Here is a 12,242-nt window from a genome sequence, read left to right on the forward strand (position 1 = left end):
CATTGACAGAGAGTAGTGTTTTCCTTTGTGACATTTTGATATATATATATATATACATTCCGTTTTCAACCAATTTCTTTCAAACTGTAGACTTTGCTATTACATGAAATTGTACTTTCAAATCAGTGGTATTTTGATCATACAATTAATCTTGCATTTCAATATTTGTATTTGTATTTACATGAGGCGTTTCATTTTGCCACCGGACGCATGCACGTCATTCAACTCCGCACAACTCTTGTTAAGTTAGATAAACGAAACTAAGGACTAAGAGAAATTGATATTTACATTATCCCTTATATAAAATTGCCGTATTATTTGTCTTTCGGCTGTCTTGTCTTTCTATCTAGATGCAAAAGATCAAGCGCAACGAACAAGGCCTTATTCCTCCGGAACACCTGGTCCTATATGCTCCGGGTACAATTTCAATAATGTTCATGTTAATCTCCTTTTCAAAACTGTTAGCATTTGCAAAATTGTTTAACTATTTGAAAGCTGTTGGTTTGAGTAATCATATCCACATTATCATTTTAAATTTTACGTGAGTGTACCAATATATTTTTTGTATTGTTAACATATTTCGTTTGTTTGATGTTGTTTTGATTTGGACATTTTTACTCACCATTTTCTGGTCATTTTTAACTTGATAGTGTTGATTGGCCGTTTAAAAAATATATAGAAAATATCTAACAGTGTGTTCAGCACCAAATATATTCACAAGGAGGGCTAATATTTCATTATATTTCACGAGTGCTCAGCACGAGTAAAAAATATCGAAATATCAGTCATACGAATATTTGGTTTTACTGAGGATATTGTTAGATATTCTGTTAATTACAGTTTTTCAGCAAAAATATCGGTTGAGCTTTTGATTTTCTCCATCGTCGTTTTAAGCAGTGTTTTGAATTGTCAAATAAGAAAAATTGATACTTTTCACTAGTAAAGAAAATCTGAAATTGTGTTCACTGACAAAATAACAGTTTTATGGAATGAATATTTCTCGATATTTCTCTGGTAAAAATGAAATAAAACTAACTAGTGAACTTCCTGTTGATTTTATTTGTTCATGGTTTGATATCGTTTTATGGATTTTGTGTAAAAGTTATATCCTATTTCTATTATTGAAACATCCCCTGTGTATAGAAAGTTGAGCCAGGGATAAAATGTCTGGCAGCCACTGATTGGCCAGTATGTAATGAAGTAACAAAATACATATGTAGCCTGATAGGTTACTATCTATAGAAATGTTGATATAAATTTTGTAAGTCAGATTGAATTTTTTCCCAAAAGTTCAAGTAATAATAATTAACAGGTAAACATTTCAGATTTCTGTAATTTTTACTGCGAAATTCATCCATTTTCAAAATGGCTACCCTGGAAACAATTTGAGCTGAAGGAACCAACTTTTTTTTACGTGTTATATGAGACCCTAAACTTTTGTTGTAAAGCATACATATGTATTTGTAAGGCAAATTTAACATGAAGCGCCAGTGTACTTCATTAATTTTGCCTTTATCCAGTTGACATTATCAGCCCATAGCTGCCATAGCTGAAAGTAGTTCAATGCCTATATCTATCACTTGCGATTTTGAAAAAAATCAAATCACTTTAATAAATGGAATTCAAATCTCCCCGCCCTTTCCCGGCTGTGAGCCTGTTAACAGCTCTACCATGTTGTTCCGCGTAAAAAGAATAGTGCGTACGATAATAGAAAACCACATTAGTATAATAAATGAAATACTAATATCAATACATATAAACATGATGATAATACATATTGCACTTGTTATATTTAATTTTCTACACCAGAAGGTTTGTTTTCCAATATTTTATTTGGCCGTGACCACAGGTGTGTAACTGTTATACGCCAGTTGGTAGTTATAAGCTGGTAAAGCCCACTTTCAGTTGGTAAGGTCATATTGTGGCAATGCCATAAAGTGGTAAATATATTATTATTATTAATCCAATTTTCTGGTAGAAATGCTGGCTTAAGAGATAGAAAACATATTACAATATACTAAACATAAATAACATACAAATTGGTTTGGGTGAACTTCAGACCATGATTTATTTGCATAATACTTAATTATAATAGAGTAAAATAACAATAAGCAATATCATTATTTTTTGTAGTTAAAACTTAAACTATGGTCCTCCTACTACACTAATCACTATACACTACTAGTTAACAAATACTAAAACTACACATAAATAGATTTAATGGTGAATGATGATTTGAGGGTGGGCGGGTGGGAAATCTCAGGTTAGAGAAATCCTGCTGCTGAAGCTTTGCCAGAAAATTCTGAAGTGACCAGCATGTAGGAGGGGAACAGTCTGCTGACTGTTTCCCCTATGGGGGTTCACTCTAGCAGGGAAGTGTCCATCCCATTGGTCAAACAGATTACATATAACCAAAATTAGTCATCTGCTATTTGATCTTGGTGAGGCCTGCTTTATGTAATGTATGTGGCCCTGTTTACAGTTGGTGTCCCAGATGCCAGCTGACCCTTTATTTACACAACTGTAGCAGTTAATGTAAAAGCAAGCTGGACCCCTACTAGTGAGGGAATCTGGTTACTGGTGTAATGAGATCTAGACTCCCTTGTAATTTTATGCAGATAGAATTGCCCACCACTCAAAGTATTAATAACATATTAAACTAAATTAATATTCTCATTATAATCATGTTATACATAATCAACAATACACAATGTTTATAATAAAAAAAGGATACTGCAAAAATGTCTATCACTGAAGTCAACATTCTCAACATAGCACTCACTTATATTACATTAAGTTTCTATTTTTGTCATGAACCACTGAATGGATCATGACAAATTTGGTCTAAAGCATTATTGGTTGAAGAGAAACCAAATATGTATAACTGGTGTGACTGCAAGATTGGTTTTACAATGTTTAACAGTTAAGATCATTCAAGGACGGCCTTCCAAGTGTGCGAGAAAGTCGACGTCATTTCCGCCCTATCAAATGGAGACCAACACTAACATACCGCAGCCTCACAAAACACACACGCCTACCAAACGCATGCATCTCGCTTAAAGCGCGGTGGTCTAGTGACAGGACGGAGAGCTAGGTGACGAAGGGTCGTTAGTTCAAGTAGTCCAGGCACGCGCACAGTGTTGTATCCTAGATATATACTTAACATGCTGTATTTCATTCGACTCATTTGTAAATACGTGATAGGGCAGCTCAAGAATCGTGTGTAAGCTGTAGGCGGCGAAATGGCAGCTCCGACAGTATGCTCCCCGGGGGAGCGAGAAACACATTTGATGGTTGCTGAAGACCCAATTAACTAAAAATATTAATTTGAACCACTTTGGGAGGCTATATTGCTGTGATAAAGCATTTTTACTTCAAATTATTCATTTTCTGTTTTATTTCTGAAAATCCCTATTGTTTTCGTTATGATTTTCTTATTCTTTTATTCCTTTCATTATTCTGAACACTTCTTGTGAGCACTTTCAATCGAAATCGAAAACAGATAAAACGCTTTTATTATAGTAATTAATAAGAGCATCGAGCTGATCATTCCTCTAACATTTTTGAGATCATAGGTTCAAAGGTCAAGGTCACAAATGTATATTTTTAAAAACGTTCTTTGAACGCTCAATGTGATATACAGTTCATGGTCTGGGCTAACTTTTATCCATACCATAATAACCAGAGAACGTGTCAAGGTCAAGACCTTGCTAATATGTCAAAAGTCGGATCAATAACAAAAGTCTGTTATTGAGTAATATTGTCACCGAATATGGGAGCTTGATCCACTGAGGCGCAATGTACAAGTTATTTTGTCAGTGGATAAAAAATCACGTAGATATGGCACTTTGAAAAATAAACGCCAAAATTTAACAGCTCTAATCCTTTATCTTTTTAAATACAGATTTTATATTTGGCATATGATAGCATGTACGAGTGCCTACGAAAGTTATTGCTTTTCATTGACCTTGACTTCCGTTTAGGTTACAGAGGTCAAATGATCAAAAATCGAAAATTTCAAGTTCTTTTTAAAACGGTTTATTTTGAGCATATATCTAAAACAATGCTCTTATGAACTGGTTGCAACGTTTCAAGGCCTATTCATCAAACATAACGCAGAAATGGCACTTTAAAAAAGCGCTGTTTTCAAGCCAAATTCTAAATCATCCTTAAATTTCTCTTTAAATGATTTCCTTCCAATATCTTACACATGCAGACTTGATAATTAGCATATCTACAACATGAATAGCTGGCTACAAAATATATGCAAATCGTTGACCATGACCTTCGAAGTTCAAGTTCATGATAGGTTGAAACGAAGAGAAAACGTAGGTGAAACATAAAAAAAGTGACCGTCAGAACCATAACATGTCGAAGATCATTTCCTGGGTGGAAATCACATGTTTTGATCTTAGATCTTGATCAAATCTAGTTAATGGATGGATCTGCTCGACGATACAAAAACCAACACAGAATAGGCACATGTAAACGAAACTGTAAACAGAACAAATTGTGTCCAAAATATTATAGGAAAGGAAAGAACAAAATGTCTGGGTTACGTTAACTTGCTTAGTCCATACGAGTAGCAACTAAGTATATGCTGAGGAATTTCGTCCTTTCAGTTTTCATTTTACGGGCTTGAACTTTCAAAGAATTGCGAACTAAACTAATTTATTCATCTGTTTGATGAAATAGAGGATATCTAACAGTGTCTTCAGTAATACCAAATATATTTCACTCGTGTGGCTAATATTTTGATATTTTTCACTAGTGCTACGCACTCGTGAAAAATATCAAAATATTAGCCCCACTAGTGAAATATATTTGGTATTACTGAAGACACTGTTAGATATTCTGTTTATTACATTTTTTATCAACGAAAAACCTACCCCGTATGCTAACTAGGCCTACAGCGATAATTTGTAAACAAAAAAGTAGTTTCCCCTGTCCAGGTGCTGACATATATGTCGGGCTTTCTGATTGGTCAATTATTTTGGTATTTTCTAATCATTAATTTGATTGGTCAAATCAGCAAAAGGGATATTTTTCACTAGTGAAAAATATGATATTTTTCACTAGTGAAAAATATGATATTTTTCACAAGTGAAAAATATCACTTTTATAGAATGAATAATTTTTGATATTTCACTGGTAAAAATGTAATAAATGTAGTGTTCTGTCATACGAGAACGGTACTCAAACAATGTTAGAGGATTACATAGTGGTCTCCTCAATATACACGATGAGCTGAAGTTTAAATCTCACCTTTCCTTGTAACTTCAATGACACTGACTATAAAAGTTCGGCAAAGCAACCCTATATTCTGCATAAGACGTGTTCTTACGTACGACACACAATGATCACGTACATCATTTTCTTGCTCAATGATTAGAAAGGCGATTGACGAAAGGCTACCAAACTTTGCTCAAATGCATGACCGTGGCCTATTTTGAAAATTAGGCATTTGTTAATAATTCAGCATGCATGAGTGAAGAGCTGGCTGTCAATTTCATGAAATAGAGACATTCATTTGGTATTCTTGTCAATGACTACACCTTAAATGTCACGTGAGTTACGTCTTCTACTAAAGTCTACTCTTCATAAGCTGTAGAACAAGCGAGTGATGCAGACTCATTGAAAGCATAAGGCCAATGGTTTCATGCGTTTGTTATACGACCAATTCTTTGCGTTTGTGCACAAACCTTCGAAGGGTGAGTATGTCGGGCACGACGATCACTCCGACAACTAAGGCCAAAATGGCACAAGCCACACCGCCCATGGCTACACTGCTGGGCTGCGCGTCATACACACTGATAAGCTTTCGCTTATGAGTGGACAGGTTGGTTTTGTTTACCGCCAACTGAACCGATAGTACGCGCTTGATCTCATCAAGTTCGTTTTGGTCTAGATGTCGTGTCTGGTTTTTCTGAAAGCACCATTGATCACATACGTTATGACTTACACCATGAACGAGAGCAGTAGTGGTTGCCATTGAGGTCGACTCATCAACTCCTACGTCGGAGGTCGAAGACGAAACTGTTGATTTGACATCTGCTGATTCTGTTGAAGTAGGACTTGCAGACAGTGCCGTATTTGTAGATGTAATGGTAGTAGTGGTATATTCTGTTGAAGTAGGATAAGTAGACATCGTCGTAGTGGTAAAGGAAATTGCAGTCGTGGTATCTTCTGTTGAAGTGGTATCTTCTGTTGAAGTGGTATCTTCTGTTGAAGTGGTATCTTCTGTTGAAGTGGTACCCTCTGTTGAAGTGATATCTTCTGTTGAAGTGGTATCTTCTGTTGAAGTGGTACCCTCTGTTGAAGTGATATCTTCTGTTGAAGTGGTACCCTCTGTTGAAGTGGTTCCCTCTGTTGAAGTGGTATCTTCTGCTGAAGTGGTACCCTCTGTTGAAGTGGAACCCTCTGTTGAAGTGGTACCCTCTGTTGAAGCGGTTTCTTCTGTTGAAGTCGGATTGGTAGACAGTTGCGCAGTAGTAGATGAAATGAAGGTCATGACATCTTTTGTCGTGGTTGCCAGATCAGAAGGGATTATGCTCGGTCCTGTAATGGAAGTCAACAAATATTTGAATGATACCTAATTGTTATAACAAATACATATCCTACTATGATAATGTGTGTTCGCTATCATTTAGCCTACTTATGTGTTTTCTTTCTGTGACTGTCCGCATTTGGTGTTGCTTGCCCTATATAACTGAAAATGTCCAGATTGAATCAACAATACATACCGTATGGCACACTGCCTTACTTTTAGTAGAAGAAATCAGTAGGCAGTAATAGTAAGCAGTAGGCAGTAGAAGGAGGCAGTCGTCAATAGAATTAAGCAGAAGCCAGTGGACTGAAGCAGTAGGTAGTAGAAGGACGCATTATGCAGTAGAATTAAGCAGTCGTCAGTATAACTAAGCAGTAGGCCGTAGAAGGAGCAGTCATCCATGGAATTAAGCAGTAGGTGGTAGAATTAAGCAGTAGGTGGTATAATTAAGCAGTAGGCAGTAGAATTAAACAATAGGCAATGGAATTAAGCAGTAGGTGGTAGAATTAAGCAGTAGGTGGTAGAATTAAACAATAGGCAATTGAATTAAGCAGTAGGTGGTAGAATTAAGCAGTAGGTGGTAGAATTAAGCAGTAGGTGGTATAATTAAGCAGTAGGTGGTAGAATTAAGCAGTAGGTGGTAGAATTAAGCAGTAGGTGGTATAATTAAGCAGTAGGTGGTAGAATTAAGCAGTAGGTGGTAGAATTAAGCAGTAGGCAGTATAATTAAGCAGTAGGTGGTATAATTAAGCAGTAGGCAATGGAGTTAAGCAATAGGTGGTAGAATTAAGCAGTAGGTGGTATAATTAAGCAGTAGGCAGTATAATTAAGCAGTAGGTGGTAGAATTAAGCAGTAGGTGGTAGAATTAAGCAGTAGGTGGTATAATTAAGCAGTAGGCAATGGAGTTAAGCAGTAGGTGGTAGAATTAAGCAGTAGGTGGTATAATTAAGCAGTAGGTGGTAGAATTAAGCAGTAGGTGGTAGAATTAAGCAGTAGGCAGTAGAAGGAAGCAGCCGCTAGTAGTAAGCATTATGCAGTAGAGTTAAGCAGTTATCAGTAGAATTAAACAGTAGGCAGTAGAAGGAGCAGTAGGGAGTAGAAGGAAGCAGTTGGCAATGGAAGTAAGCAGCAGTCAGTAGAAGGAAATAGTCCTCAAAAGAATTAAGCAGTAGGCCGTAGAAGGGAAACTAGTCAGAAGTTATTAAGCAGTAGGCCGTAGAAGGGAAACTAGTCAGAAGTATTAAGCAGTAGGCCGTAGAAGGGAAACTAGTCAGAAGTATTAAGCAGTAGGCCGTAGAAGGGAAACTAGTCAGAAGTATTAAGCAGTAGGCCGTAGAAGGGAAACTAGTCAGAAGTTATTAAGCAGTAGGCCGTAGAAGGAAAACTAGTCAGAAGTATTAAGCAGTAGGCCGTAGAAGGAAAACTAGTCAGAAGTATTAAGCAGTAGGCCGTAGAAGGGAAACTAGTCAGAAGTATTAAGCAGTAGGCCGTAGAAGGGAAACTAGTCAGAAGTATTAAGCAGTAGGCCGTAGAAGGGAAACTAGTCAGAAGTATTAAGCAGTAGGCCGTAGAAGGGAAACTAGTCAGAAGTATTAAGCAGTAGGCCGTAGAAGGGAAACTAGTCAGAAGTATTAAGCAGTAGGCCGTAGAAGCTGCTGCTTGTGTAATTCCATTAACAAGTGTAAATAAAGACAAAAATGTCTTTTTCAGCAATTGCATGACTTCGATGTACTTTATATGTGTAAGCTGTGTACAACTGTGTATATGCTTATTTATTACATTTTTACCAGTGAAATATCAAAAATTATTCATTTTATAAAAGTGATATTTTTCACTAGTGAAAAATATCACTTTTGCTGATTTGACCAATCAAATTAATGATTAGAAAATACCAAAATAATTGACCAATCAGAAAGCCCGACATATATGTCAGCACCTGGACAGGGGGAACTACTGTTTTTGTTTATATTAGGCCTAGTTAGCATACGGGGTAGGTTTTTCGTTGATAAAAAATGTAATAAACAGAATATCTAACAGTGTCTTCAGTAATACCAAATATATTTCACTCGTGGGGCTAATATTTTGATATTTTTCACGAGTGCGTAGCACTCGTGAAATATATTTGGTATTACTGAAGACACTGTTAGATATCCTCTATATATATATATATATTTATATTACTCCAAAACAATAAGCATCATTCATGGATGCAGTATTCAAATGACCTGGCCTGCTGCAAAAACGTAAAACCACATTGTACTTTGACTCATTCTTAAACAAACCAATACCATAAATACGAACATGAACAAAAGCACACACAAAAAGGCTACTGACAGGTGAAAGCGTAATGACGATAGTGTTGGAAATATGCTGTTAATTAATTAGTTACTGTGATGTTATTTCTTTAGTTTAGTTCAACGAGTTAGTGGTTACTTAACGAGTTGGTGGTTTCTTAACGAGTTAGTGGTTACTTAACGAGTTGGTGGTTTCTTAACGAGTTAGTGGTTACTTAACTAGTTAGTGGTTACTTAACGAGTTAGTGGTAACTTAACTAGTTAATGATTATCCACCTACACGACTCGGCCCACTGCTTGGTGCAGTCGCACCGACCGAGGATAAAAATGGGAAAACACAATTACCTCTCTCGCATAATGCTTTCTGAAGTGCATCACACTTGGTGGACATCATATACGTGTTCTCTAGTCTGACACATTTATGAAGAGGACATCCGTTCGGCTCGTGGACCGACCACATGCCTCATCCATTATAGTTCCACAGACTTTTGGCTCCAGTCGTATAGCACATAAATGTGTCATTGAATCTCATGTCTATCCAGAACGTCTCTTTGACACTTTAAATAAAAATAAAATAAAAACAACAAGTGTTGATTGTGACGGATATGTTACACAAGTCCCCCCCAGACAACAACAACAACAACAACAACAACAACAACAACAACAACAACAACAACAACAACAACAACAACAACACAATTCGAGTTATTTCTTTTGATTTACTGAATCATCAAAGCTAGTGCCTTTTTTTAATTTGAATATGGTAAACAACCGTCACTTGTTGGGAAACCTATTTATTTACCATTTGCCAATGTTTACCGTCCTACATGTATATGCAGGACAGTTTGTGGACAAGATCCTAACACAGACGTACCCATCAAGTCATTATAGTAGATTCTGAAAACAATAACTTACATGTCAATGTGCTGGAGAATGGCGAACTCAATAAGCAAATCCCATGTTTCCTCACTATCCAGTTTGACAAGACGTCTATCATATTTCTTGCAGTAATCTTTTGCGTTTTCCCATGTCAGCTTATCTCTACTCTCAAACAAACTCCCTGATAAGAGAGGTATTCCGACTGAAAAGGAAATAATTATGAAAGTCTGCAGAAAATTTTGTTTCATTAAAGGATATATTGGAAAGACTATCGTTTATATTTCCCTCCCCTATTGTTTAAAATTCCCTCCCTCTTTCAATTATACTTTCCTCCCCTCTCTTGTTTCCACTTCCCTCCCCCTATCGTTTAAACTTCCCCTATTGTTTATTCTCTCCCCCTTTTGTTTATTCTCTCCCCCTATGGTTTATTCTCTCCCTCTATTGTTTATTCTCTCTCCCTATTGTTTATTCTCTCCCTCTATTGTTTATTCTCTCCCTCTATTGTTTATTCTCTCCCCTATGGTTTATTCTCTCTCCCCTATTATTTATTCTCCCCCTATTGTTTATTCTCTCCCCTATGGTTTATTCTCTCCCCTTTTGTTTATTCTCTCCCCCTATTGTTTATCCTCTCCCCCTATTGTTTATTCTCTCCCCCTATGGTTTATTCTCTCCCTCTACTGTTTATTATCTCCCTCTATGGTTTATTCTCTCCCTCTATTGTTTATTCTCTCCCCCTATTGTTTATTCTCTCCCCTATGGTTTATTCTCTCCCTCTATTGTTTATTCTCTCCCCTATTATTTATCCCATCCCCTATTGTTTATTACCTCCCCCTATTGTTTATTCCCTCCCCATATTGTTTATTTTCTCCCCCTGTTGTTTATCCTCTCCCCCTTTTGTTCACACTGTCCACCTCCTATTGTTTATTCTCTCCCTATTGTTTATCCTCTCCCCCTATTGTTTATTCTCTCCCCTATTGTTTATTCTCTCCCCTATTGTTTATTCTCTCCCCCTATTGTTTATTCTCCCCCCCCCCCTTATTGTTTATTCCCTCCCCCTATTGTTTATTCTCTCCCCCTATTGTTTATTCTCTCCCCTATTGTTTATTCTCTCCCCCTATTGTTTATTCCCCCCTATTGTTTATTCTCTCCCCTATTATTTATTCTCTCCCCTATTGTTTATTCCCCTCCCCTATTGTTTATTCTCTCCCCTATTGTTTATTCCCTCCCCATTGTTTATTCTCTCCTCCTATTGTTTATTCTCTCCCCTATTGTTTATTCTCTCTCCCTATTGTTTATTCTCTCCCTATTGTTTGTTCTCTCCCCCTATTGTTTATACTTTCCTCCCCTATTCTAATATCTATTCTCTCTCCCTATTGTTTATTCTCTCCCCTATGGTTTATTCTCTCTCCCTATTGTTTATTCTCCCCCCTATTTTTTATTCTCTCCCTATTGTTTATTCTCTCTCCCCTAATATTTATTTCTCTCTCTATTATTTATTCTCTCCCCCTGTTGTTTATTCTCTCCCTATTGTTTATTCTCTCTCTCCTATTGTTTATTCTCTCTCTCTATTATTTATTCTCTCCCCCTATTGTTTATACTTTCCTCCCCTATTCTATTGTTTATTCTCTCCCTATTGTTTATTCTCTCCCCCTATTGTTTATTCTCTCCCCCTATTGTTTATTCTCTCCCTATTGTTTATTGTCTCTTTCCTAATATTTATTCTCTAACCCTATTGTTTATTCTCTCCCTATTGTTTATTCTCTCTCCCCTATTGTTTATTATCTCTCTCTCTATTATTTATTCTCTCCCCCTATTGTTTATTCTCTCTCCCCTAATATTTATTCTCTCCCCCTATTGTTTATTCTCTCCCCCTCAAGTTTATTCTCTTCCCCATTGTTTATTCTCTCCCCTTATTGTTTATTCTCTCTCCCCTATTATTTATTCTCCCCCTATTGTTTATTCTCTCTCCCCTATTATTTAGTCTCCCCCTATTGTTTATTCTCTCTCCCCTATTATTTATTCTCCCCCTATTGTTTATTCTCTCTCCCCTATTATTTATTCTCCCCCTATTGTTTATTTTATCCCCCTATGGTTCATTCTCTCTCCCCTATTATTTATTCTCCCCCTATGGTTTATTATCTCCCCCTCAAGTTTATTCTCTTCCCCATTGTTTATTTTCTCCCCCTAAAGTTTATCCTCTCATCCTATTGTTTATTCTATCCCCCTATTGATTATACTTCCCCTAATAAGTATCCTCCCCTTCCCCCTATATTTTCTTTGTTGTCTAATGATTTAATGCTGTGTGCTCTTTGCTATCGTTTTTTCTGTTCCCTTGACGGCCAAACTGAAACAACGCGGGGCGTTACGATGTCATTTACCTCGTTAAAGTATACAGAAAAGATTTTCTCGTTTAAGAATGAACAACTTCGTAAACAAATTACATTAATCAAATAGTTTTAAAAAGTTTGTATCGTAAACATTTGAACCTGTACCAGCTATATAATCAAAAGCTATTCTTACC

At 36.5% G+C, this 12,242-nt stretch overlaps 1 protein-coding gene across 1 annotated transcript; it reads right to left on the reverse strand.

The window, feature by feature from the left end:
* Nucleotides 1-5,668: 5,668 nt before the first annotated feature.
* Nucleotides 5,669-9,302, reverse strand: LOC117336595 (cell wall protein IFF6-like). Its single transcript, XM_033897206.1, has 2 exons — nt 9,188-9,302; nt 5,669-6,558 (listed from the first exon to the last, which is right to left on the reverse strand). Exons 1-2 carry the CDS (start codon nt 9,300-9,302, stop codon nt 5,669-5,671), a joined length of 1,005 nt encoding a protein of 334 aa, XP_033753097.1.
* Nucleotides 9,303-12,242: the final 2,940 nt, after the last annotated feature.

Source organism: Pecten maximus, chromosome 10 (genome assembly GCF_902652985.1).
Source record: "Pecten maximus chromosome 10, xPecMax1.1, whole genome shotgun sequence".
Classification (NCBI taxonomy): Eukaryota; Metazoa; Mollusca; class Bivalvia; order Pectinida; family Pectinidae; genus Pecten; species Pecten maximus.

Excerpts from the sequence above, each read along its gene's own strand:
- LOC117336595 (XM_033897206.1), bottom strand. The coding sequence starts at position 9,302 with ATGTGGTCGGTCCACGAGCCGAACGGATGTCCTCTTCATAAATGTGTC. Across the intron at positions 6,559-9,187 it reads GAAAGCATTATGCGAGAGAG|GACCGAGCATAATCCCTTCT; the intron begins GTAATTGTGTTT and ends CTTCCATTACAG.